Source organism: Pituophis catenifer, unplaced genomic scaffold, assembly GCF_029215685.1.
Source record: "Pituophis catenifer annectens isolate HBS135680 unplaced genomic scaffold, rPitCat1.0.hap2 SCAF_16, whole genome shotgun sequence".
Taxonomy (NCBI): domain Eukaryota; kingdom Metazoa; phylum Chordata; class Lepidosauria; order Squamata; family Colubridae; genus Pituophis; species Pituophis catenifer.
In genome coordinates, this window is record NW_027256896.1 from 21913381 (window position 1) to 21940217 (window position 26837).

Consider the following 26837-nt stretch of genomic DNA (forward strand, 5'->3'; position numbering starts at 1 on the left):
CCCCTTCCTCTTGTCCTGATCGCCGACCTCCGGCTGCGGATCTACCGAAGAAGGCTCGCCTTTCCGTATCAGGCTGGGCGGAGCGGCGGTCCCGCGCCAGCCTGCCTCTTCCGCCGTGAGGAAGCGCCGGGATAGGCGAGGATCACACGGCCAGTAGGCCGCCGGCCCGAGCAGCCGTCGCGCTCGCCACTCTCCTAGCCGGCTTCCAGGGAGCAGTCGTGCTCGCCTTCTCTAGGTGGGCGGCCGGGCAGGCCGCAGAAGGAAAAGGTCGACGGCCGGGTCCGCTCTGAGATTTGCTCCCATGACTCGCGGCCTCAGGCCGTCCGTCCCGGGGGGTTCCTCGTCGCACCCGCCTGCGCCTGGCGGTGGGCCCCGACGGCCCGCCAAAAGGACCCTGCTGCCCGCCCCGCCCCCTAACCGGCCGGCTGACTTGAGGGCCCTCCGGCCACAACGCCGGGCCAGCCCCGACGGACGGCGGCTCCCCTGGCGCAGACGGCAGAGCGGAAGGAGCCGGAGGTGGAGGCGGCGCCAGGCAGCCCAGATAGGAAGCGCGGTGGGCGGGCGGATCTTCTGGTCTCTGGCCGAGCGGAGCGGAGCGGGACGCCCTTGCCGGCCAGGGCGGAGGCTCTTCGTGGCGGCTCTGCCGGGCAGCAGAATAGTCGAGGCGGCCGTTCGCTCCGGGCTTGGGATGCCGCGACGCCGGCAGGGAGTTCCCCGAGTTTCTTTGCGGCAGGCCGGCTTTGACACCCTTTTTCCTACGGCCTTGGGCTCGCAAGGCGGGCAGTGGCTGGCTGGCGTCTGGGCTAAGCATCCCCAGGTTCCCGGTCACTAAGCGGCCTCGTCCGGAAAAGACGTCCAGATGCGGCTCAGCAAAAGCCATTTTCTCCCTTTGCTTTCCTTCCGTCGGGCCCCTCGGGGCCCCTGGCAGCCCAGCCTTGGGAGAGCAGAAGGTGATCAGATCTCCGCCCAGCCAGACCTCCTGCCCATCCCTTTGCTTCTCAGCCCGGGCCACCAATCCGCACCTCTCGTGATGCTGTGAGCACCGTCTTTCCTGGCCAAAGGAGCAGATGCCAGCTGGCCGCTAGTACTCTGCTGGTCACCATTGCCTGCTGGGTTTGCAGGGAGAGGCCTGGCCTGGCAGCAGTCCCAAGGACTAAGGCTGCTCTGTAGCCCAGATGGAGAAGTTCCCCAAATGCCACACCACAGCACTTCCCCCTGGTGCCCCTGGGAGAATAGGCACCTATGTGGAACTGGAGGCCCAGAAGTTCCTTGGAAGCGTCATTGTGGTACCCTCCCCATTTTGGAGCATCTGCTGGGGGCTTCACGGTGAGTCATGTACCCCTCCTGCCACCAGAGGACTGCTAAGCCTGACCCCAGCACTGCAGACTGGGTGGCTACCCAGGAACAGGGCTTCTTCAGTAGGTTTCTTTTCCAGACTCTGGCATTCACCCTCAGTACTGCAACCTAATAAGCAGCACCCGATGCACTTGTCACCTGCCATTTCTGTTTCAACGCACAGCCATTTTGCCACAGAGCTTTAGAATCTGGTGCAAGATTCTTCTAGCTGATCTTCACAACTTGGCGAAGTAGGTTCTAGCAGGGGGGACAAAGTCACCTGATTACCATGCTTGGGCTACCTTTGGGGCCTGATGCAGTCAACACAGCTAGAGGCCACTGCTCGGGGAAAGCATCCCAGATGGGGCCTCCTGCACCTTCCCTAACAATTGAGTCATGTTTCAGGGTGTGTGTGGGGGAGAGCTGAAATTGATCAATCTGAAACTGGGTTGGAATTGGTGGCCTCCCATTTAAATTATTTCAGTGCTTATGTCTGGGTCTGTCTTTGTCCAGCCCAAGCTGTTAATTCCAAGCAAGTGGGGAGAAATTGATGGTGGTCAGGGGCATGCTGGTAACAACGCCTGGTGCTTTGCCATCAGCCTAGATCAAACAGCTGTTTGGAAGGCTGAAAGGTGGCAGTTGCTCTTAAGACCCGTTTCCCAGCTGAGCTGTGCCAGAAGGGTAGGGACAGGACTCCAGCTTTTTCAGCACCTCCAAGAGGAAGGCTTACTCACTCAAATAATTCAGGAAGAGAATTGAATCCTTTGCACTTTTTCCTTTTGTTGCTGGAATTGTTCTTATGTGGCTGTGATGATTCCAACTGGTTTTTTTCTGCTCTGTCTTCCTGGCACCTTGTATTTTATGTTTGTGATTTCTGTGTCATAGAGAACTTTGGATCCGGGTCAATTTAAAATGGGAGAAAGCAAATAAACTCTGAAACTAGATGGCTGTGCTGTATTCTCTTAGCCACAAGGGGGAGTGCCTCTGGCTATGGTGCAGACCTTCCTCAGCAACAGCACTTGGATGGTGAGGGGGCACTGAGCATTTCCCCAAGTGCTTTACTCCTCCAACTCTGGGGCATTCTGGGACATTCTGCCTCTAACAAAGACAAGCTTTCTACTGCTCCTCACTGCAGGGAACCCAAGTGCTCTGGGTCAGAGGGTGGGTGATGCGCCCCAGAGAAGAGTCTGCCTCCAAATCCATATTGGGATCGGAGAATCAAGTTGGGGCCCAGATACCTTGTGCAGGATGGGGGATCATCCATCCCCAGTCTGCCTCTTTCATAAGGGCGCCTTCTTTGCTTGTCCCAGGAGCATCTTAGCCTCAGAGTGTGGCCCTCCGTAATCTGTCAGCCAGCAGAGAAGAGAGGGTGCCCTGCTGATGATAGACACGGCTCTGGGACCGCTGGCCACCCCAGCCAGTCCCTGGCTTTGGTACCCTTAGTTGTGGGCCCGCCTGACCCCCTTTGTTGCATTCAGAGCGTCTTTGGCCTATTCTTTTACTCCGGTTTGGAAAGGAAGCAAAGCGAGGTCCTGGCAAAGAGACCGAGACATGCTTTCAGAAAAGAGATCGACTCTAAGAAAAATTGCGGTCATGCTGTAGACCGGGGGAAGATGGTGAGGTAAATAGGAGCTGCATCTCATGTTGATGATTGCCAGGCCAGGGATGCGCTCAGCTCAGCTACCAGTAAGCCCCTTGGCAGGATTGGGGCACTGTTTGTCTTGTTCTGGCATCCCTTCCTATGAGGCAAAGAGGAAGAGGAGATGTCAAAAGGAAAACCACGCTCATTGATCTTCACTCTTGGGAACTGCAAACGTGCAAAATGGGAATTTCAGTCAAGCTGGATCAGTTCAGTTCAAAGGTGTGGAAGGAGCGGCCCTTTGACTTCTTGACCCTCCAACCTCTCTTGCAGGCTGGGGCCGATTCTCAGCATGCTATCCATGTGTTCTCTGGTCTTGGCTAGCAGAGTGTGATCACCACTGCTGCAACTGTCTTGACTACAGCTAAGGTTCAGACTCTGCCGCCGGGACTAACCCGGTCACTTGAGCCTGTGTTGCCCTGGCTAGATCCAATGCTGTTGCTGTTTCCCACGGGCTCAGACTGAATCCAAGAGTACTCCAGATGCAGGTTCATCTCCCATTCAGACCCATAGCCCAGCCTTCCTTTCCTTGCTGTATCTTCCCTGGATGAGCACTTCAGGAAGGAAGAGGCACCAGTGCTGGCCAGAGCCAGTTCCCCCATCAGCTTTTCAAATGACCAAGACCACGCTCTTCTGCCTCCATGGGCCGGATGTCCTCCCCCAGGTCAGCACTAAGCCTAAAACTGCACCTGGCCACAATGGTGACACTTGGGCTTTGCTTCGCATTCGCCAATTGGACAAAGTATACGGCATGAAACCAGTCAGAATGGTGGGAGTTGGTGAGCTATGTCTTCCCACAGCACCGACATAGTTTGCATTGGTTAGCTGGTCATGTAAATGTTAATTAAGGTGCTAGGTCATACAAGGTAGAAGGAAGCTTAATTCACCTTGGCTGTGTTTTGTGAGTCTGGCCAGAAGGTGTTTTTGGTCACTTCTTCACGGGGGTGGGTGGGGAGGTGACAGTGAAAGGCTGAGCGGTGAGCATTCCATAGCAGCCGCAGTCAAGTTGGACCCCTGTGGCCAGCTCCATCCACTGTATTGTGGCCAGAGCACAAGACTGCCAGGCTGAAGAGGCCCAGGTAATCCCTCAGCAAGAAGGGTGGCCCCAGGACAGGCATTGCTTGATGCATCAAGGGCCTGCCACCAGCAAGCAGGTAGAGTGTAGCCAGGCTTCTCCAGCCCTTGCCTCGAGTGGCTGGCCTTGGGCAGTGCTTGGATGCTACTCCAGGGTTTGATTTGCCGGGCACAATCCCGTCGGTGGGGCTTGCCTTGGCCCACCTCCTTAAACCGTTGTTTGAATAAAATGTCCCCTATTGCAAGCTCCAGTCAAGGCAGACCTCTGGCCCACTTCAGCTGTGTGGGGCTATCCCAGCATCCCTACTTGGCCAAAGTAAGGCTTCCACTGGAGCACCTGGCCTGGCTCTGCAAGCCCCGGCCTCACCTGTGCCACAGCCTTAGGTGCTGAACCAGGCAGCCCCCAAGTCAGTCGGGGAGCACCAAAGTATCCCCCCTAACCACCCACCCACATTTCTCGCCGCTTCCTCCTGGAGATGCCTGCTCTGGCAGCTGCTCTGGGGAGCAAGGCCGCTAGCCCATTCTGGCGGGAAGAGGCCGGGCTCTTCCTCCTCCCCTCCGGGACAGATGGCCCTTAGGAAGGCCGGAGGGGCTCAGTCCCCTCACCCCCCTCGCAGGCTCCCACCTGGGAAGGGGCCGTTCCTCGCCCCTTCCAGGCCGCCAAGAGCTCCGGACCGCCCGCTGCGAGTTCCGAGCGCCGGTCAGCGCAGCGCTCGGGCTGGGTCTTCCCTCGGCGGGTATGCCGGCCGGCACTGCTGCTCCGGGCGGCAGGCGGGAGGGCGGCGCGGCAGCCGCGGCGAATCGCCCTTTGTTTACATGGGCCGGTGGCTGGCGGAGGCGGCGCCGGCGGAGGGAGGGAGGGAGGGAGGCGGGCGGGAGGGAGGCAGCGCTGCGCTCGCCCAGCTGTTTCCCGCCTTGAGCAGACACGCGCAGGGCCAGAGCCGGAGACGCACCGCGGGACCGGCGGACGCGTGCTCGCCCGCCGCCCGCCCGCCCCTCGCGCTCGCCGCCGCCGCCGCCGCCCCGCGCCGGCCCCGATCCCGGCCGGGCATGGAGTACTTCGTGGTGCCCGCGCAGAAGGTGCCCCCGCTGCAGCACTTCAGGAAGACCGAGAAGGAGGTGATCGGCGGGCTGTGCAGGTGGGTGCGCGCGCCGGGCTGCGGCGCCGGGCCGCCGCGGAGCGCGGGAGGGACGGGGATGGCGGCGGCCGAGCACGTGGGTCTCTTTGCTGGAGCGCGGCGGGCAGCGACGTTCTGGCCCGGGCGGCCCCGGAGGGAGCGGGGACGGGCGGCGGGGCGCGACGGGCCCCGCATCGCCCCGACCCCCGCCAGTCCTCGCGCCCCGCCGGGCCTCTCCCAGCCCGCCGCGTGTTTACTGGCAGCGCGGCGGCCGGGCCTGGCCGTGACTGTGCAGCCTCCGAAGGGGCGGGCCTTGCCGCCGCGGGCTGCCGGGACATGTAGTGCCGGGCTCGGCCGGCCACGCCGCGCCGCCGCCGACTCTCACAAAGGCTGCCCGCCGTCGCACGTGCCGGCCGGGGTGCCGCTCTTTGTGCGCAGCAGCCCGCCGGGCGGTGAGGGTAGAACGGGCGCGGCGACGCGGCCCCCCTCGGGGTGTCCGCCCCCCGCCAGCTGGGCTGGAAGGCGGCCTCCACGTGGGGCGCTGCGCGGGGCCGGGCAGGCCGCGGGCGCCTCTCCGGGCCGTCCCGGGAGCGGCTTTTCCCCGCTTCTGCTCGCCGGGGCCCGGAGGCCGCCCCTCCCATCTCCGCCGGCATGCCAGGCGGCCCTTTCCCGTGAGGGCCCCGAGGTACCCGCTGGCTCTTCCGCGCGGGCAGCGGAAGCGCGCGGTAGGTGCCCCGGTGCTGCACCGTGCTAGGCAACACTACGGCCAAGTAGCCGGGCCTCCTTTTTCGTTGTGCAAAAGCCCACTGATGCGTCGAGGGGGCCCCCAGCTCCCATCTTCTCGCCTGGGTGGTTGTGGGGGAAGTTCGGGGCGAATTGGGCCCCTCTGGCTTTCCTTAGTGTGGAAATGCTGTTTTACTTGCGCTGCAGTAAATGTAACAGCTCGCAAGACATTTTAGCTTGACAGGAGGGTCACGTGTGGCCTGGAAACGGTGAAAGACATAACATGGGTTGGAAGATGCTTAAGCACAGCAATTTGTTGAGGTTCTTTGAAAGCCCCATGATGACAACAAACTGACAGCGTGCACCAGCGCACCCCACTTCTCTGAAAGGGCCTCTGGGTTATTTCGAGGCTTGAGCCGCCCTTTTGCCAGCAGTGAAGAGCACCCGTAAAGCCCCCCCGAAATGGAGCTGCCCTGTGTGCCTCCCTGAGGGAGGGGTCTGCTCCTCCCTGGATTGCAGGGCATCTCTGAAGCAGCTATCAGAGAGAACCTTCCTGAGCACCACAGACCGGTGTGCCGTGGAGCTGCGGGGCTGGACTCTGCACGACCAAGGAATCCTAAGGAGCCCCCCCCCCCCGGGAGGGAGTTAGGAGTGGCCAAGAGGGGCTGTAGGGCAGGCGGCTCTAGCCGGAACACACTGCTGGGCACTAGGGCTGGCCACTGGCTTGGGGAGCTTTGAGGGTCCCATCTCTAACCTGTGCTCATCTGCTGCAGCCTGGCCAACATCCCCCTGACCCCAGAGACGCAGAGGGACCAGGAGCGACGGATACGCAGGGAGATCGCCAACAGCAATGAGCGAAGGCGCATGCAGAGCATCAATGCAGGATTTCAGTCCCTGAAAACTCTCATCCCACACACGGATGGGGAGAAGCTCAGCAAGGTGAGAAGCTAAATCTCCCCACTGATTGGAGGCCGCCAGCAAAGCCGCAGTAGTGGGGCCGGCAGGGGGTCAAGCAAGTCCTTGCCAGGCCCTGATGGCAGGTGGAGGCCCACTCACCAGGATTGGGGGGCAAAGGCCTTGGGGCATCGTGGGGGGTGGGGTGGTGATGGGCTGAGGAACCTCCACAGGTTGAATGCTGCAGCTGAAAGGGAGGACCCAGGGGAGAAAGGGGATGGGGGCTGCTCCCTGAGGAACAATGGGGTGCAGCCAGCTGCTGAAAGCCATGGCAATACGTAGAGCCTCGGGGAGCAGAGCACAGCATGGGAGGGGTTTCCCTGGGGGAAGCTGGTTGATTAGGGAAGAAGGGGGCTGGCTGCCTTGGGGGAGAGGGGTGCCAGGTCTGCACCCTCTGGAGTTCCCTGCTTGTCTCTTCTTTGGTCAGGCAGCAATCCTCCAGCAGACGGCGGAGTATATCTTTTCTCTGGAGCAGGAGAAGACGCGGCTGCTGCAGCAGAACGCTCAGCTCAAGCGCTTCATCCAGGTGGGTGCCATGGAGACCTTGGTTGGGAGGAGCGCTCTTCTCCCTGTGGTCCTTGCGCACCCCCCCTTCAATCTGGGCCTTCTTGGCAGGAGTTTAGCGGATCCTCCCCAAAGCGGCGGCGAGCAGAGGACAAGGACGAAGGCATAGGGTCACCAGACATCTGGGAGGACGAGAAGGCTGAGGACCTGCGCCGGGAGATGATAGAGCTCAGGCAGCAACTGGACAAGGAGCGCTCGGTCCGGATGATGCTGGAGGAGCAGGTGTGCCCTGCGGGTCTGGAGGCTGGATCACGGGGGAGTTTCTGGGCAATGTACCAGCAAAAAGACGCCCCCGGGGGCCAGGGCGAGCAGCTGCCCCTTCTGCGCACAAAGCCTCCCTTGCCTATTGTGGAGAGTGACCGAGTCTTTCTCTGGCTGGCTGGTAGGTACGCTCCTTGGAGGCCCACTTGTACCCAGAGAAGTTGAAGGTGATTGCCCAACAGGTGCAGCTCCAGCAGCAGGAACAGGTGAGGCCACAGACCCAGAGACACATGAGCAGCAGTGCTCGCTCCTGGCCTTTTGCAAACAGGGTTGCGCCATTTCTGGGCCATGGACAACAGGAAGCTGCAGCACTGACCAGTCCCCAGCAGAAGCGTTGGGGAGGGTAGCCTGTCTTGGGTTAGGAAAACAAAATTTGGGTACCCAGCTAAGATGGCTATGCCCAAAAGCACACCTCACTGAAGAGCTGAGAGTGGCTACGGCACCCGTCTTGTTGGTTCAGAAGCATCTATGGAGGCTTCTGCCCCCTCTCCATTCACACGTACCTCTAGGTTTTTGTGGCCCTGGAAAGGGGGGGGCTTCATCCTTGGGGCTCCAGGTGTGGCTCAGGGCTTCTGCGGTCAGGTGTTAAGGAGAACGGCTGGAAAGAGAGGGCTTTCAGATCCACCAGGGGACGACAGGGTCTGAGTTGTCTGAGGGCCTTCCGGCTGCTGCCTCCCCATTTCTCTGCCTCAGGCCCATGGTGGCCTTCTGGTACGGGAGCCCCACTGTTCCGTGCAGTTGGTGTGATGTGCCAGGTGTCCTTCTCTCCTCTCACCAGCTCCTGCCTGCTCATGGCCCCCCAGCACCCACCCAGCACCCAACGGTGATTGTGCCTGCACCACCTCTGCCTTCACACCATGTCACCGTGGTAACCATGGGGCCCTCCTCAGTGATCAACACTATCTCAACATCCAGGCAGAACCTGGACACAATTGTTCAGGTGAGAGCAGGACGCAGCAGTTCCTGACCTGCAGAAAGGAAAGGGGGACTTGGCCTCCTTCAGAGAGGCTGGGAAGTGGGCCCCTCCATGGAACAGGTCCTGGCAGATGCCCCCACGAGTAGCTACCAGCCTCACTGTGCAGTTCTGCTGCGCTCCCTGAGAACAGTGCCCCTGGTTTCATCTCCCCTCTTCGCCTGGCTACACTTGAGCCCCTTGGAGGAGAGGAGGCCCTCCAGGGAAATTCCCTTTGAAGCTGGCATCCGCCCCAGTGGCAGCTCAGGGCCAGGCCCTTGCCTGTCTCGTTCAGAATCTGCAGCCTCCTGACCAGTCCTGGCACACCATTTTGTCCCTGATGGGTTCCTCCAAGCTGGGTAGAAAAACGGGCGCTGTCCTCTTGGCCTCTGCAGGGCCCAGACACGTCCACCAAAAAGGTACTTGGCTTGCCCCAAGCAGCAGGCAGCCAATCCCAGGGCAGGAAGGCCCAACAGAAGGCTGTCGATCAGTCTCTGGGCAGAGAGCCCACTGGCATTTACTGTGTCGTCTTCCCCCAGGCGATCCAGCACATTGAGGGGACTCAGGAAAAACAGCTGCTGGAGGAGGAAGAACAGCGCCGGGGTGCAGTCATTGTAACCCCTGCCCGGGCCAGCCTGGACCCCTCGAACTCAGATACGGCCTCTGACCTGGAGGCGGAGGACAACGATTCCATGGGACACAGCAAGGCCGGGATGCCCTGACCTCTGCCTGGCAGCGGGAGGGTGAGCAGGGTGGGGGCGAGGGGACTTCAGGAAATGTGCTGAAATTTTTACAAAATACCACAACATTTGGGTCTATTTTGTGACCTTCCAATACTGTAAGTGAGAGCATTAGGACGGGGATGAGCTGGACATCGGGCTCTCCAGCTTGAAGCAGCTGGGGAAGAGTTGGCAAGCTGCAAGCGGCCAGGCTCCTCCAGGACATAGCTGGGCAGACTCCCGGCTTAAAGGATGGATTTTCTCTGGCACCTCCGGCCGTGAGGTGTTCCCAGGGGCCTTGTCCCTCTTCGGCCTTGCTCCTGGCCCTTGGAGGGGTGAAGGGCTCACCGAGGCCTTCTAAAAGCTCCAGGGAGAAGGCTAGTGGTGGTAGGCCTCAGGCTTGTCTCTGCCTCACTGGTCCTCCTTGCACACCTCTTGGTGCAGGGAGACCCCTGGGGCCCTTCCATTCAGGGGGGCTGGTTCAGGCTTGGGGCCTTTTCAGAGCCTGGGAGAGAGCATTGATCCCGACCTCTCCTCTGGGTGGTTTCGTTCTTGGAAGCACTTAAATCCGTTCCATGGGTTGACTGGGTCCGCGAAGAGCGGTCCTGCTCCGTGGGGGTTGCTGTCGTTGCATTCTGTGCCTCCCCGTCTCTCTCCCCCCCCCCCCACCCATTTGGACAGAGATTTTGGCCAGGGCTTTTTCGTGCTGGTTGCTTTTAATAGGTTCCCCCCAGCCACAGCTGTTCCTTTGTTTTCATATTTTTATATGGGTTTTTTTTTTGTTCTTTTTTTTTTTACAAGTTTTGAGTCTTTGTGTTCATTGAGATGCTATTATATTTTGTTAAGAAAGTGGAAAAAATGAGGCTTGTGCCTTTGTAAAGAAACAAAATAAAGTTTGTACTTTGTTTTTTATATGTCTTGTTTAGTCTTTGGCTAATGTTGGGGGACAGAGGCAAGAAATTTGTGGGAAGGACTTCAACTCTGTGTACCAGAAGAGGAATAAGGTTCACTATAAGCAAAGGTTGCTGTTCCCAGGCCAGGAACTGCATGAGGAGGGGGCCATGGACTGACCCACCCACCCTTCTCCATGTTCTGGAATTCAGTTCCCAGCTCCTGCCTTCTCTTGCTTGCAGTTTCTGTGTTGCCCAGCAGAGGGAGCTTGTGCTTGCCCCTCCCCTTTGTGCACCAAGAGGATGGTGGCAGGATGGGTTTTGCCCCCCTGGCCTAAAACGTAGTTGCATCAAGTGGCCAGGATCAGTTAATTCCTCCCCACTTTCCCTTGGGAAGGACCACTCCGGGGGTTTGGGGATGGCTGATAACACAGGTGGGATGCAAAAGCAGAAACATGGAAGCTGCCTACTTCATGGGGTCTCTTCAATCTTTGGGGCAGCTCAGTCTCCCCCTGCTCACCCCCACCTGCCTTTTCTGCAACTCGTGCGGAAGGTTGGTTGGCAACTTTTTGGCATGAGTTGCTAGTTCCCAGATCCAGCATTATGCGGACCCCTGCAGGCATACTCTGCTGATGTCTCATGACAAAGCCGTGCTCTCTGTCTTGTGCCCACCAATTTGTTGTTCTTGCTCTGAAGGCTACCAGTTTCATACACCATCCCCTTTGAGGCATTTTGCAGGCTGGGAGGGCTGCCTAGCTTCTCCATGGCCATACAGGTCATCTGAGAATGCTGTGCCAAGGTAGGACTGAGTAATGGTTCGAGTGCTGCTCCTGAGTGCCTGGGCAGGAAGAGCTGGTCCCTGCCCCCCTTCCCCCACTGCCCGTCCTCTGGGACCTTGGCTCCGGGCTCTGTTCTGGGAAGCAGCTGCCATAATGCCCCTCCTCTTCCACCCCCCCTTAGCGACTGCCTCTGAGGGGGGACTGACGGAGGTTGGTGAAGAGGCCGGGTGGGGAGGGGCCTCCAGTAGTCCGGCACCAGCACCATTGCCTGCGTGGGCCCTGCGGCCAAGCGGCCACCTGCTTCTCCGGAGCCTGCCCTGGTATAAATAGCGCGGAAGAAGGGGAGAAGGCTCCTGGCAGCCAGCATGGCAGCGCTGAGGCTCTTCTGTTTCTGCCTGGCACCAGTTGTGCTCTTCAGGGCGGCAGGTAGGGTCCTCTGTTTCCGAAGGCCCAGAACTCATGGGGAGGGCCAACATGCCAGGCCTATGGCAGGCAACATGGGGGGTGGCAGCCTTGGGGCACCCGGAGAGGGCAGTCGTCGGGCTGAGGGGAATGAGAGGAAGAGCAGCTGGGCCGGGAGGTCTGTAGGTGCTGTGCTGGGAAGATCCTGTTCCTCTCCTCTGTGTTTGGAGACCTATTACCCCAGGGATCCCCTGTGTCTTAAGGGCCCCGGGGCTGCCCCTCCCACTGGGGTTTTCCGCTGCCTGTTCAGGGGCCCTGGGCAGAACTATGTGGCATCCAATGCCTTCCCCTTGGGTGCCCTTGAGTTAATTTGGTTCTGCTGGCTGGGCGCTGCCTCTCAGCTGCCTCCCGGAGCTAAGTATGGAAACAGGCGTGTAACTGGAGCCCTGAAGCCTCTGGTGCCCCTCCCGCCTTCCCCTTGCCCTCATCAGCTCAGCTGCTGCCTTCTCAAACTGTCACAGGCGCTCTGGACCAGCTGTAGCCTTTTAAGGCCATTTTTTATCATTCCCAGAACAAAAAGGAAGATGGACAAACAGGGCTGAGGGCTCCTTTCCTCCTCCTCCCTCTCTTTCCCTTTCCTTCCTTCCCAGCAGGACACCCCTGCAGGTCTGGGGAACAAGGGGGTTTGGCCCTCTTTCCCAGCTTCCATGGTGGATGCCCCCAGAAGGGGCAAGGCAGAGAGGGAATCTTTCCCGACCCTGGATGGGGCACATGGTAACCAAGGGTGGCCTCTAACTGGACCGGGTGCCCTTCCTGCTCCAGAGCTGCATGTCGAACTCCTGTGGGTTCCTTTTCCCATAGGAGCAGTGCAGGTCTAGTACAATGCTGGGGGGCAGGCATTCTGTGACCTGGAAAATCATTTTTTGGATGCATGGAGTGGTTGCTCACAGGGCTTTAGCTGCGTCCCAGTACTGGAAGCAGGTCTGAATTAATGCCACAGTCAAGCGTGCACCTGGGGAGTCCAGAAGTGAGTCACTCAGAGTGAGGTCATGGGGAAGGCGAAAGGCTGCAGGACCTGGCCAGGTACTTGTTGATCAGTCACTTCCCGCCTGGCTCTCTTCAGGAGCTCCAGGCAGAGTATGAACCACTTCTGCTGCCCCTGCTGTGCTGAGCCAATGTCGGGTGTGTGTGTGTGTGTGTGTGTGTTTCCTCTGGTTGGCGTCTGCTGGGGGGGGGGCAAGCTGAATCTCCTCCGTAGAGGTCCTCGCTCAGCCCGGCCACTTGCCAGGGACCCTGCTTGGCTCCGGATGCCCTAAAGGAACTCCGAAAGATCTCCACACTATCTGAGCAGCGTGTATGTATGGGTGTGGAGATGCGGCAGCGCTTCTCACTTCAGGGCACTGGGGCTTCGCTCACCCCTTCCTATTGCGCAGCCATCCAGAACAGGCACGGGTGGGGGGCAGGAACTGGCCTCTTTGTCTCCTCGGGCGAAGGCCAGAAAAGCAGGCGTGTCTCCCTTTTTCTCCGGAGTTGTAAAAGAAAACCGGAACGGCGCTTCTCTGGCGCAGCCGTCAATCTCTTCTCAATCTGGCCACCAGAGGGCACCCTTGAGACTGGCTGGTTGGGCTGCTCGGCCGGGGCCGCTTGAGGCAGCGGGAGACTCGCGCCCCCTCCTTCCCGGGCCCCGGGGGCTCAGCTGAGGGAGGGTCCCTTGGGGGCAACGGCTTGCTCAGGGGAAAGGTCCAAAGGCTCACCCTCTAGCTGTTTCTCCCTTTGGAACGACCCCCCCCCCAGGCCAGGTTGCTTGACCACGGCTGCCCTGTCCGCCATGCGATTTGCTCGGCCCTGCTTGGTGCTTGCCTTTTCCTCTGGGTTACGCCCCACCACTGGCACCCTTAAGGCTGGCCAAACTGAGGGCACCTGTGGCCCTCAGGCTGAGCAAACATGACACTGCTTGGACTGGTGCAGTCAGCACAGATGCAGCCTTGCCCTGCCCAGCAGGTGACTTCCTTAGCCTTTCCAGGGCAGCTGGCAGACCTTTTGCTGCAGGCCAAGTGGGGGCACCTGGGACGTGCTCTCGGCTTTGTGTCTGCAGAGCTGGTTGCCCTCACTTGCCGCCTTGTCTAAGGCCTGCTTGGCCCTCAGCCAAGGACCCTGCAGGTCAGGGTCCCAGGGTTCAGATACCTCAGCTCCTTTTCCAGGCCTGGTCCTAAGTGCAGATGATGTGGCCAGAAAACAGAGCTGGCCAGGGGTACCTTACATCAAGAGACAAAGGAGCCAGGGATGGTGTCCCTGGCAGAACCCAGTGGTGGCGTCAGGTGAAGCATGCAAGGGCCAGCTGGCTGTAATGGGCTACAGCCGCCTCTCCAGCATCATTGGGGATTTCTGGGGCAGATGTATCTTTCCCCCACCCTCCCTGGCACTTGGGAATGACTCCCCACTCATTTCAGGGACGGGAGCCTGCCCAGTCCCCAGCAGAAAGCCCCCTGCCCTACGAGAGACAGGGGCAGGCTTGTAGGTGTCCTGGCAGACTCTCCTCCCTCACCTCCTCCCCCCTCAGAGTAAGCTTTGTGGCTCCTTTCAGCCTGCCATGCCTGCAAATGTTTGTTTGCGCCAGCCGGCCGGCGGGGGTGAGAGGGAGGGAGGGAGTTTCTTGGCTCTGGGCTTCACCCAAGAGTGACTTTCCTGAGTGCCTTACCAGGGCTGGGGGGTATTTATAGCGCAATGAGGAAGCTGCCGGTGCTAAGCTCCATACCTTTGGCCCCTTTGCCATACTGTGGCCCACCCTCCCGGCCATCTGCAGATCAGCTTAGAGATTGCTCCTGATCAGCTTGGAGATTGCTTGCAACTTGGAGATGAGCTGCCTACTCCTGCCCTTCAGCCTCCTCCTGTAGCGCTTTGGGCTTCTCCGCTGGGTGACCAAACACCCTGTCTGGCTTTTCGGCACAAGGGCAGTGGAGCCGAGGTAGGACTGGGTCCCACTCTGGGGAAGCTCCTCAACAGGTTGCCCAGCTAGAGAGAAAAGAGGGTTCCATTGGGAGATGGAGAAGCCATAGTCAAAAGCCACAAGTGCCCCACTTTCTTCAAGGCAGCAAAGCCCCCAGCCCCCACCGGGATCTTTTCCTCCCAGGAAGCCCTGAACACGAGGACCAAGCGCCCCTTGCCTTCCCCTATTGGGCCCCTCTGGGCTTTTTAATGCATTTCAACACCACCTGGCTGTAATGCCCTTCCTCTCTGGGTTCTCATGCAGGTGATGGGATTCCTTGCAAGTAGGACGTGGCTGGGAGACTATGCCTCAAGGTGTAGCAGTTTCTGTTGGAACCATCATAGAGGGAGTCCTTGCCTGGTTTCCTTTGCTAAAGGCAAAGGGCGAGGGATAGTTGGAAGCCCAGGCAGGGCATATGAACTTCCCTCCTGGGTGACTGGCTAACCCCTCTTCAGCTGGCAAGCCTGGCTTGGAGCCCACAAAACAGCTGTGATAGTAACATCCAGTTACTATCCAGTTACTCAGCCAGTTGGCATCTCCTTTGGGGATCCCCTTCTCCAGGAGCAATGGAAGAGACTCCCCTTGGCATCTTTCTGCTTGTAGAACCCACCGCTTTTACCTTCCTGATCTGCAAAGAGGCTCTTCCTGCCCTGGATTCCTTGTGTCGCTTCTGCGAGTGGGCGAAGGGTGCCACAATCAGGAGGGGGGTTCTCAAGCAGGCCCTGACACTTGAGAAGAAAGGCTGCTGCTGCTGCCTAGGGGGGAGGGGGGAAATCAGTCCATTCCAGAGCTACCTTCTCTGTTTGCATGGCAGAGAAGGGGCTTTGCCAAGATGGTTGCTCTTTAGCCTGTGCCAGCCCTGCTAATCTTCAGATGGTTGGGATTTCTTAACTGTGGTTCTGCATGCCAACAATCTGGACGGGCAAAGCTCTCCTCGACATCCCTGCAGTTCCTCTTTTTATTCTACTCGGGTTTTTAGTAGAAAACAGTCAGGAAGGGGGTTAGGTAGGAAAAGGTGGCAGCGTATTTCCTGGCCAGACCCCAGGGGGATGACCTCAAGGGGGCTAAGACCCCTGAAAAGACTCTCAGGGATGCTCCCTCTGTCCATCTGTCTGTCTTGCTAGACCGAAAGGGACAGTCACAGTACTGGCTGGGAGGGTGATTAAGGACAACATGTGTTATTCAAGACAGACACCCACCCACTCCAACCCACCCTCACAAAACTGTTGGCATACAGTTAGCACCTAAGACCAGGCTAGGCAAGCTAGATTCTAAATCTGCTGGTCACGTCAGGACTGAAAATGGATTTAGAAGAGCCTCAAAATGTACCTTTTCAGCCTCCTTTGAGTCCAGTTCCATTTTTCATACAGAAGCACATTTGCAATTTGAGGCACAGATGAAACTGACTGATCATGTTCTAACTATCTAGAACTGCAAGTTTCTGCCCTGGAGGGCGCAGAAGACTCTGCCAACTTTGCTGAGGGTGGCTTGTTGCCTGGAGACCCAAGTCTAGTGAAGAAGCAGAGGCTGCTCAATGGACACGTTGCTGGGACAGGAATCCCTCTCCAGTTCTCAGGCAACCAGGAGAAGCCTCAGGGTGATGGCTCCACCAATACAGGCCCTGATGTGGACAGCGCAGAAAGGAGCCATTTGGACGAGAACGGAGCGTACGTGGCTGAGCTAGGGGAAACCCTTGGCCAAGAACAGGGGATGGCTGGTCCCGAAGAAGGTGGAAGTAGCTCAGGAGAGCCGGAGCAGGTTTCTGCACATAGGGTGGAGAAATCGCAGGGTGAAGAAAAGGTTCCACCGAAGAGGGAGGCTGCTTTTGAGGAAGATGTCCAAGGTGTTCTCCCAGGACGAAACCAAGAGATTTCTCAGGATGTTCTCCACTCTTTTGAGGCACAGCTGGATGATAACTTCACTGATTCCCCTGATGTGGATAAAAATTTGGAAGGCAGCTTTGGAGAAGGGCACTTAGGCAACCCTTCACCAAGAAGGAAACCCAGGGAGACATTCAGCGCTGTTCTGCAGGATGTGCGTGAATCGGGAGAGACATCTGAGGCAGCCAGTGCCCATCCAGCACAGGAAGGAGATATGAAGGAACTGGCAGGGAGTCCAGAAGACACTGATAGCAAAGGAAGAGCTGCAGTGGCCGAAGCTGGAGCTGCCACCCAGCTTCCCATGGAAGGACTGGGTTTTGGTGAAGGGCAGCCAGATGGCAATGGGGTAGAAGATGCAACAGCTTCTGAAGTGAAAGTTCCTCCAGCAGAGAAAAAGCAACTCAGAGGTGGTATATGCCCAGAAGTGGAGGCAGAGGTGGGGTGGGAGGGCCAAGTAGAGGGGCTGCCAAGGGGAAGGGGAGAATGAGGCAGAGTCAAGGAAGAGAGGACCTTCTGGGGTCTCTTTCTGAAGGGGGCAGCCCAGAAGGTGCTCTGTATGGAGCAGCAGCAGAACGGGCCCTCTGTCAAGGAGATGCCCTGCAGGGAGAGGAAGTGGAGGTGCCACCCACCCAGCCAGGGACAGCCACCCCCAGCAGAAACCAGACTTTTTTGGCCCGGAGACTAGCCTTCTTGATTGTGCCCATTTCTCTATGCCAGTTGTCTTCTTCCTCTTTGGCATTCCAACAAAGAAGACAGGGGAAGTCAGGCTTGCGGGACAGGCAGGAGGGAGAAAAGCTGTCTCGGCCATTCACCCCTCTTTCTAGGTCAAACCTTCCCAGGCCAAGGGGGGCGGGGGCTTGACCTGGACTCCCAAGGCAGCTTCTGGAGTGCAAGGCCCCCCGCCCCCCTTGTCCTCGTCCCCCTCATCCCTATTCCTTTCGTCTGGGTTTGGTGCTCTTTCAGCTCAGAGTTGCAAAGCCTGGGGAGTCTTGCTGAGGACCAGATTCCTGAGTGCCCTGGGGAATTTGGTCCCAGAAGCCGGGGCGTCCTTGGATCTGGGTGGATGGCTGTCTGCCGGGATGCCCTCGGAGTGGAATCTGCTCCAGAAAGGAAACCCACGGTCCCTTCCATGCTAGGAATCTCTGGTTCTGATTTCTCACCTCTGCGGGATTCAAAGTCCATGATGCCTGACCCATTTTGACTCTCGTTAAACCACGTGTATCCCCAACTCCTTTAGATCCTGGATGAATAATATACTCTTTCTCTATATATAGAGATGATGAATATACTCTTTCTGAGTGTTGGGATTGCAATCCTGGGCTTGCAAGGCCAAGTGAAGGACCTGCCCTCAGGCAAGAATTCCACCATTTGTTGCTGTTTTTAATCACAAGCAGCAAAATGGCACAAAGCTCTCCAGGCAAGCAGTTCCACAGAAGAAACTGTGCTGCAGTTTAGAGGCTAAAAAAGGATTTAATTTTAGGAGTGCATTGTCTAAAGGAGGCTGCCCAGCCCAGACAGCTGATTCCCTCTGAGCTCTGCAGTTCCTTTCCATGGGCTTCTGTCCTACCTTGCCCAGAGGAAGCAGCCCCCGATTTTGTCCACTGGTGGGTTTGGCTAAACCAGGACACAAGGCAGCCTGTCCCAGGCCTGGGGGCTCTCAGGGGAGGTCCTTGGACGGGAGGAGTTAGCGCTGTGTGAAGGTGATGCCAGCAATCCTGAGTGGGGGGAGAGTGGGAAGTCGGAGGAAGGCCTCTTCTTCCTGTTCCATCTGTTTGCGCAGCTCAGGCCAGCGTGTCTCCAGATTGTGGCTGTGGCTGGTTAGGCAGCTGGAGACAGCCGTCTATGGAGAAGCTGCCCTGGGAGACGTGCCCAGTTTTCACAGTAGGACATCCCTGGCCAGGGCTCTCCCGAGGCTGCTGGGCAGCCAGGCTGGGCGAGGGATGCCATTGGCCAAGAGGGTTCCTGGAGGGATAGATGGGTGTCCCTGCCAGGACTGACTCAAAACGATGGGCCAAGTTGTCCCCACACCCACCAGTTGGGGCTTGGAGGCACAGGACAACCCGTCCTGCCTTTGGGGGCACTTCTGAAAGGCCTGTCCTCTGCCTTTCTTTCCCCTTCTGGCTGCTAAAGCCACAGAACCCTTTCTGGCTCCTTTGGAGCAATGACAGGTGCCCTTCCTTGCCTGGCCCATCATCAAAGGCGGAAGTCTGAATTTTGCTCCCTGGCTGGGCCTTTTGCACCAGTAGAAATCTGGGAGAAAAGAAGGCACTTTTTCCACACAAGAAAAATATCTGTATACTCTGTTGTGAATGAACCCAATGTTGAAAATATCTCTTATTTCCTTTGGCAATTTGGCCCTGACTGTGGCTCTCCCTCTGGTTGCTTGTGGGCTGAGACACCTGCTTTGCTCTTTCAGCAGAAGAGGTGGAGAACGGACAGAGGGATCGATCCCACATCGAGAGCACCCTGAAGCTGAAGGAAGAGAAACCCGCAGACGACTACTCAGGTAGGACTCCACACCTGGCCAGGAAAGGCCCTGCAAAAGCTCCACCAAAGGCGTGGATAACTATAGCAATAGCCCTTATATACTGATCCAAAGAGCTTCGCAGCCCTCTCAGAATGGCTTACAGAGTCAGCCTCTTGCCCCCAACAATTTGGGCCCTCATTTTACTGACCCTGGAAGGATGGAAGGCTGAGTAAAGCCATGCCGAGGCATTGCCCTTAGGCAAACTGGACCAAAGGTTTTGCCCCCAGGTGGCAGCTCTGCTCCTGGTTCCTTATAGCTCCACCCAGCCCCTCAACAGCCTTATGATGCTAGACTCTTAACCTGCAGAGTGCAAAGGGCCAAAGGCGTGATGGAGGGGCTGCCGAAGGGTTTGGGTGTAAGTGCAGCCTTGGCTCCCTGCGGGGCAGGCCCCATGAGCCATAGAGCAGCGGGCTGGGCTGACTTTTCCTTTTTCTGCCTGGCCTCTTTCTTGCAGCCATCCTGCAGCGACTGAGAAAAATTTATCACTCCTCCATCAAGCCCTTGGAGCAGTCCTATAAGTACAATGAGCTTCGGCAGCATGAAATTACGGGTAAGGCAGGTGGGCTGTGGGTCTGGCTTTTGTACTGCCTGCAAGGGTCTTGCTTCCAGAGGTGGTGTTGGGGTGGAAGAGGGGGCAGATTCAGCATAAGACGGCTGAGCAACGAGGTTTTAGGAAAAAGCGGGGAGCTCTCTGGATGAGGAATGCACAAGGGTGGTTGGGGGTTGCCGCATTGCCACAAGGTAAAGCATCCTGGGGGTTTTCTCTGCTTCCTCCACAAGGCCCTGGCCTTTCTGGCTCTTCTACATGGAGAATTCCACGCTGGGAGGATTGAAATGCTGCCTCTCCCCGTGGAGTTTCCTCCTTCCGCAAGGCTCCTTGTATTTCTGCAATCCCGGAGGTGTCCTTTGCTTGCTGAAGTCTCCCCATGGCCAGGGGGGTCCCAGACTGACCCAGAGGTGTCACCTTCCCAAAACTGGTGCCCTTTGGGATCGGCACCCCCTGGCCTGGCTTGCCAACACTGCTGGGGGCCATGGACTTGGCCTGTTCCCCAGGGCTGGTGGCCAGTGCAAACAAACTTTGGAACCAAAGCTGTGTAGCTTTTCCAGGGCACAGCAGCCTTTGGCTCCCCCGGCTTCTGTCCCACCAGGGCCTGTTGCAAGGCTGCAAGTGCTCTGGGACTGGGTGTGCCTCCACTTCATCCTTCCCAAAGGAGGGGGCTTTCCAGTTGATCTCCATGTGGGGATGACACAGCTTCTTGCAGCATGAACTCTTAACCACAGGGGCTTCCTGGGAGGGCAGCTGGGCCACTTCCCTGGCTCCTTGCCCTACCTGGAAGACCAAGCTCTGCTTTCGTTTTTTCTGCCCCAAACTAACCCTCCCCCTTCCCGCCCTTCCCTACTCACGTTCCTTTTTCTCTTCTCCAACCCTCCTCTCCTGCCCCACAGCTTACCCTGGACGCACCCTGGGCTCTTCAGCCACAGGTGGGTAGAGCTGCCTGTCCTGTCAGTCAGTCCTGCCAGGCAATTGTTCCCTGGACCCAGGAAAGGGCACCATCCTGCTCCCCCTTCCAGCGCTCAGCCACGTTCCTGCTTGTTGTGGTGGAAGAGAACATGTGCCACCATTGCCTCTCCTTGGCAGCCAGGGAAGTGAGGGACAGGGAGGTCCCCCCCAATCTTGCTTTTTGTGGCAGTAACGGGAAGCTTGGGAGAAAGAAAACCTGGAGGGGGCATTGCAGTGCCTTGAGGACTGCATGGCTGCCAAGGCCCCTACACTGCTCTGACCTCAGCCCTTCTTGGGCAAAGGCGCAATGATCCTCTTCCCTGGCATCTGTGGGAGGATTCTGCAGCACAGTTTGGAAGCATCTAACTGGCTTTTGTCATAATGCAGTAACCGAGTGACAGGCGCACCAGTTTCCTTTCTGGAACGCAGCAGAGTAAATGCGGCACAGGGGGGCTTTCCTTGGGGAGGGACAGGAGTTCCCCCAACTCTTTCCAAGTCTCAGCTGCACTGCCATCCTGATGAAGATGTGCTCCCAGCAGCAAATGCAAATGGCTTGCTCAGGGGATCCAGGGAAGGCTGCCCCCTCCCCCCTCTGGTCAATCTCCCTCTCCTGGAGGTTCATGGGTTGGGGGCTCTCCAGCATCCAGGTGTTGAGGGGTGGAGAGGGGCTGCTGTTGCACCCACAGCCCAGGCCCAGTAGATGCTTCCTGCAAAGCTCTATCCATGGGGTACCCCCAGTCCACCCTACCTTCCTCACTCTCCCTCAGTGTTGCTCTTGTGGCACCTTCACCTTGCCTGGAATAGTTGCCCCGGGGTGGGCAAGGACACCTTGCGGGCGGCTAGTGAAGCAATGCCCCTGCAAACTCCAGGCAAACAAGGCCTGGCTGACTTTCAGGCCTCAAGAGCCTCCCCTGCTTTGTTCCAAATCGCTGCTCTTCCTTTCCCTTTACAGATGGAGAGATTACTTCCAAGCCAATGGTGCTCTTCTTGGGACCCTGGAGCGTTGGCAAGTCTACCATGATTAACTACCTTCTGGGGCTGGACGACACTCCCCATCAGCTCTACACAGGTAGCCTGATGCCCTGCTGGTCTCCTGCCTAGAGTAGCCAGAGTGTCCAATCCAGGAAGGAAGGGCATGCTAGCCAGGGCCGGCAAAGCCGGCGACAATAGGAAGCACCTTCTCAGCGATGAAATCTAAAAGTTTTCCCTACTGGTCCTGTGGGCGTGGCTTGGGGGGTTCCTGTGACTGACTGGGCATGACCAACTTGACATCACTCACAGCCACCCCCACTCAGTCACATGACCACCACCACCAAGCCACGCCCACAGAACCCGGTAGCAAAAAAATAATAATTTCTATTTTCTATTCTAAAACCCTATTTTCCCCTGTTGCGAGATGCCTGCAGCTGCAGCCTTTTTTTTTCGGTGAGCCTGGAGGCGTTTCTTGTGCCGAAAGATGCAGCGGCTGGAGGCTCTTTGTAGCAAACCTTACCGGAGTCGCGCTCCCCTTTTTAAACGTGTGGGGAGAGGTCCAGGCCCAGTCACACCACCATAGAGTCCGCGGTGGTGCTTACCCGGCCAGGCCAGTGTGGGTAGCCCCTCATTTTGCCAAAGACCAGGTTGCTGCACTTATAGTTGCACAGCTGGCCGGAGCAAGATATGGTGTGGGCGGAGAGGCCAATGCAGCCCCTGCCGAGGCCGCCCTGGCTGAGCGATCACATTGCCTCCATAGCAAGAGGCGCGCTGCGGCCACCTTACCCGCCTTTGCCTCCGTGCGCTACGCTTGGAAGGGGCCACTGCCACTTTCCATCCCCGCCTGGCTGCACAGTGTACACACGTCCGCCTGCCCTCCCGAAGCAACCCCAATGCCATTCACTTTCATTTCGTGGCGGGAGAAAGAAGAAAGCAAACAGCGCCACCGTGGTACATGCACGTGTGCATGTGCAGCAGCCCCAGGATGTCCGCAGCCAGCCAGCCCTCCTGGAGCACCGCCACGATGCCACCATTCGCTTTCATCAGCCACAGCAGGCAACAGTGTGTGTTTAAGAAGGGGAGCTTCTTGCATGTGCAGCGGTGCCGCCGTTAGCTTCTCCTGCCGCAAAATGAAAGTGAACGGCAGTGGGGTTGCTTCAGGAGGGCAGGTGAAGTAGGCAAGGCGGCTGCGGTGCGCCTGTTGCTGCGGAGGCACTGCGATCACTCAGCCAGGGCGGCCTCGGCGGGGGCTGCATTGGCCTCTCCGCCCGAGCCATGTCTTGCTCCAGCCGGCCGTGCGACTATAAGTGCAGCGACCTGGTCTTCGGCAAGATGAAGGGCTACCCGCATTTGCCTGGCTGGGTAAGCACCGCTGTCCAGACCGAAGGGAAAGCGCTGGGGGCTCCGCGGTGGCATGGTCAGGCCTGGCCCTCTCCCCACGTGGGGGGCTTCCATTCTGCCATCCACCGGAGGCTTCCACGCCTCTCACTCTGGCTATTCGCTGGTAGGAAGAGGCGCTGCAGCCCAGCCTCCTTCCCCCAGAGCGCCGGACTCTGTGGACCGAGTTCCCAAAGTGGTGCCAGCAGTCAAAGAGAATAGGAAGGTGGCCGGGTGGGAAGCCAGTAGGCTGCTTGAGAGCCCCAAGCCCCGTGGAGCCAGCACGAGAGGCACGCGGGCCCTGGTGGAAGGTGGCCTTTTCTGCAGCATCCCCCTCCCCTCTTTGGATCGCCCTCCAGGTAGGAGGGCTCTGCCTTTGCAGAAATGGGCTGGGTGCATGTGCAACAACCCAGGGATGTCCGCTTGCTTTTCCACAGCACCGCTGCTGCCCCTCTCAGCCCCAGCTCAGCATCTGCATTTACACCAAGGGCCGCCTGCCCACCCACTGGCCAGGCCGGGTTGGACGCCAACCTTGGAAGGCAAGCAGGCGTGGGGGACTGCCGGGAAAGCAGCGTGGAAGGCAGGCAAGCATGGCAGGGCTGTGGGGATGGGAGTAGACTGCTAGCTTCCTTCCCGTGGCCCTGACATGCTTGCCTGCCTTCCACGTGGCCTTCCGCTTGCCTGCCTTTGCAAGCTGGCCACAGGGATGCCAGGAAGGCAGCATGGAAGACAGGCAAGTGTGGCAGGGCTGCGGGGAAGGAAGTAGGCTGCTAGCTCCCTTCCCCATGGCCCTGACATGCTTGCCTGCCTTCCACGTGGCCTTCTGCTTGCCTGCCTTCGCATGCTGGCCACGGGGACACCAGGAAGGCAGTGTGAAAAGCAGGCAAGCATGGCAGGCCTGCGGGTCACGGACAAGTTTGGGGGTGTGGCTAGCCAGCGGTTGCTACCGGTTTGGCGAACCAGCCCCAATCTCTGCTACCAGTTTGCCCGAACCGGTCCGAACCAGTAGCATTTCACCCCTGCACCTTCCCTTCCCTTTGCCAGCCAGCCACACTTCTTGTTTGAAGCACTCCGCCCCAGCTCTCCCACTGCTGCGCTGGCTGTGCTCCCACTCCCTTCTACTTCTGCCCTGGCCAAAAAGTCCTTTGCCTTGTAGCTTAGTGTGAGGGGTAGGGTGCTGGCATTTGGTTTCCTCCCTCTCACCTAGTGGCAGCCAGACCCACAAAAGACTCAGAAATTTCTGGCTTCTGGCCTGGAGCCAATTCATTGCAGCAGGAGTAACTCTTCTTTCCTCCCACCCCTCAGGCCACTTTTTTTTCTGAACCGCTTCGATCGAGAAGGTTCTTCCATTTGCAGACTGAATTAACTAGCCAGAATGTTTAGTTTCCACACAGCTTTTTTTTGGCCATGGGCAAATTCATGCCAGCCCCAGAAACTCTTGACAGGAGTACAGAGAACCGAAGTAGCCCCTACACAATATGTCTCTTTCTCTCCCCACTTCCAGCTCTCCTGATCCCAAACCACAAATCATGCTGGGTTTATGGGAAGCCAGGAGAAAATGAAGCATGTGATGATGGGTAGCTCTTAAGCTGTGAGGACGGTCTAGAAAACAAAACTCACAATGGGCCTAATACACTAAGAGAGTTCTAGAAGAGCAACTGAGTTTTTGGAGTTGCAAACCTGGCCGGGGTTTTTTTTAGAGCACCTTCTTGCAAGGCAACGGCCTTCAAAGGAGCATCTGGGGCCATAGCTGACCTGCACCTTGCTTCCCTTTCTCCACGGACAGGGGCTGAGCCCACCACTTCCGAGTTCACCGTCATAATGCATGGCTCTAAAGTCAAGACCATCGAAGGGATTGTAATGGCTGCAGACAGCGCCCGCTCTTTCTCCCCCCTCGAGAAGTTTGGGCAGAACTTTTTGGAGAAGCTGATCGGAATTGAGATCCCTCATAAGCTCTTGGAGAGGGTCACGTTTGTGGACACCCCCGGCATCATTGAAAACCGGAAGCAGCAGGAGCGAGGTGGAGTTCCATGTCTTCTATTTCCAGTTCTTGGGAGGAATGGTTTATTCTATCCCAATCATTGCCAGATGCTGCCTCAGTCATTTGTATCCGTATTCGATATTACTTAAAGGAAACTGAATGGGAAAAAGGATGCAAATCGTTAATAGAAAAAGTACCCAAAGCAAAACATTTAGATTTTGGAACAGATGCTTCATTTACACAGAGAAAGCACAAAGCGGGTTCAAGCAGGCGATGCTCTTCCGTGCTCAGAACCCTACAAGTTGGAAGAGGGAGCCTGTTTGGGGTCTCTGGAAATGGAAGCGAGCAACTAATTGGCCTTTAGGGCCCTGCTGGGATTGGGGCCAGTTTAGAAGGCAGCAAACAGAAGAGACCTAAAGCTCCAGATGCTCTTACCGGCTCCCAGCGTTAAACAATGGCCAGCCTTGTATCCCTGAGCATCCTAATATTCAAAGCTTTTCATAGCTTACCTAAAATAATAATCAAACGTTTAAGCATGGTAGCCATTGCCTGAGAGAGTTTGCAATTTGGCTAATCCACCTGCTATTATTTTTTTCCTCTTGTAAATGCTCCTTCTTGCATTCAGCAAATAATTGCTCAGAGACAGGGCCCTGGTCTGTCTCTGCTGGTCTGTCCCCATGATACGGACTCATGGCTGAGTGGTCCCCAGCTCCTCCTTTCAAAGATCACGAAGTTCTCTGCCCTTCTTCTCTTGCAGGCTACCCGTTCAATGACGTCTGCCAATGGTTCATCGATCGAGCCGATCTCATCTTCGTGGTGTTTGATCCAACAAAACTGGACGTGGGGCTGGAACTGGAGATGCTTTTCCGCCAGCTGAAGGGGCGGGAGTCCCAGATCAGGATCATTCTGAACAAGGCGGACAGCCTGGCTACTCAAGAGCTCATGCGGGTGTACGGTGCCTTGTTCTGGAGTCTGGCCCCCCTCATTAACGTTACTGAGCCTCCTCGGGTTTACGTCAGCTCCTTTTGGCCCCTGGAATACCAGGCTGAAACCCACCGCGACCTCTTCTCGAAGGAGGAGATCTCCCTTCTGGAAGACCTGAACCAGGTGATTGAGAACCGGCTGGAAAACAAGATTGCCTTCATCCGCCAACATGCCATCCGGGTTCGCATCCACGCGCTTTTGGTTGATCGCTACTTGCAGACCTTTAAGGACAAAATGACCTTCTTCAGTGACGGAGAGCTGGTGTTCAGAGACATCGTGGAGGATCCAGACAAGTTCTACATCTTTAAATCAATCCTGGCCAAGACCAACGTTAGCAAGTTTGATTTGCCCAACCGTGAGGCCTACAAGGACTTCTTTGGGGTTAACCCTATTCAGAGCTTCAAGCTGCTTGCGCAGCAGTGCTCCTACATGGGAGGTTGCTTCCTGGAGAAGATCGAGAGGGCCATCACCCACGAGCTGCCTGACCTGCTCGGGAGCATCGGCCTGGGGAAGAAGCCTGGCACCCTCTCCTGTGACACAACCGGCTGTGGGGAAACTCCAAAGAACCGCTACAAGAAGCACTAACAGGCTGCCAGCATGACCCTCTTGCGCCCCAGTTGATGAATGAGCTTATGTCTTATCTGTCCAAGAAGCCAAGGTCTGTTAGCCCTTCTGCGGGCCACAGAGCGAGTGGCTGGTGTCATAATAGCAGGGAAGTTGGGTGGGCCTAGTAAAGAGAATAAAGCACTGCGAATACCTGTCACGATTTAATCTTTGTTACTTAAAAAAGAGGCAATGTGTCAAGGAGAGGTAAAATTGGCAAAGGCCTTGCATATGCTAAGCAAGACGGAAGGACCAGAATGTTGACAGAACGCCAAAAAGGCCTCCTGACAACCAGGGGAAGCCAAACATGGCCCCTCCCTCATAACCTCTGGCTGCATTACATGGAGTTGAGGAACACAGGATTCTTGCACACAATCAGTTTGACTTGCAGGAGCTGCAATTTAACCAGACACAAAAAGCAATGGAGCAGCTGGCCAAGGAGACCTTATGAAAATTGGCAAAGGGAAGGTCTCTGCTTGCCCTGGGTTGCCAGCTCCCCGTCCTCCTCCTCACCACTCTAAGTTAGCTCCTCTTCTCAGCAGTGGTTTCCCATCTTGGTGTGTTTTTTCTGAATTGTTTGGAGAACTCTCCAAAGCAATTCTGTCTTCTAGGCAAC

General features: G+C 57.4%; 2 protein-coding genes across 7 annotated transcripts; both read left to right on the forward strand.

Annotated features, from left to right (window-relative positions):
* The first annotated feature begins 5046 nt into the window (after positions 1-5046).
* On the forward strand, positions 5047-10251 carry TFAP4 (transcription factor AP-4). Of its 2 annotated transcripts, none has more exons than XM_070955182.1 (7): positions 5047-5187; positions 6663-6828; positions 7271-7369; positions 7459-7629; positions 7794-7874; positions 8447-8608; positions 9160-10251. In XM_070955182.1, the coding sequence occupies exons 1-7, from the start codon at positions 5099-5101 to the stop codon at positions 9340-9342; spliced, it is 951 nt and encodes a 316-aa protein (XP_070811283.1). In that variant the 5' UTR covers positions 5047-5098; the 3' UTR covers positions 9343-10251. The 2 variants fall into 2 exon arrangements, with proteins under 2 accessions (XP_070811283.1, XP_070811284.1); XM_070955183.1 differs by lacking the exon at positions 5047-5187 and adding an exon at positions 5816-5891.
* Positions 10252-11247: 996 nt separating this feature from the next.
* Positions 11248-26379, forward strand: SRL (sarcalumenin). Of its 5 annotated transcripts, none has more exons than XM_070955395.1 (8): positions 11248-11434; positions 15826-16683; positions 18696-18782; positions 19258-19353; positions 20250-20285; positions 21257-21373; positions 24440-24673; positions 25392-26379. In XM_070955395.1, the coding sequence occupies exons 1-8, from the start codon at positions 11374-11376 to the stop codon at positions 26201-26203; spliced, it is 2301 nt and encodes a 766-aa protein (XP_070811496.1). In that variant the 5' UTR covers positions 11248-11373; the 3' UTR covers positions 26204-26379. The 5 variants fall into 5 exon arrangements, with proteins under 5 accessions (XP_070811496.1, XP_070811495.1, XP_070811498.1 ...); XM_070955394.1 differs by having other exon boundaries at positions 11249-11434; positions 18693-18782; XM_070955397.1 differs by lacking the exon at positions 20250-20285 and having other exon boundaries at positions 11249-11434; positions 18693-18782.
* The last annotated feature ends 458 nt before the right edge of the window (positions 26380-26837 follow it).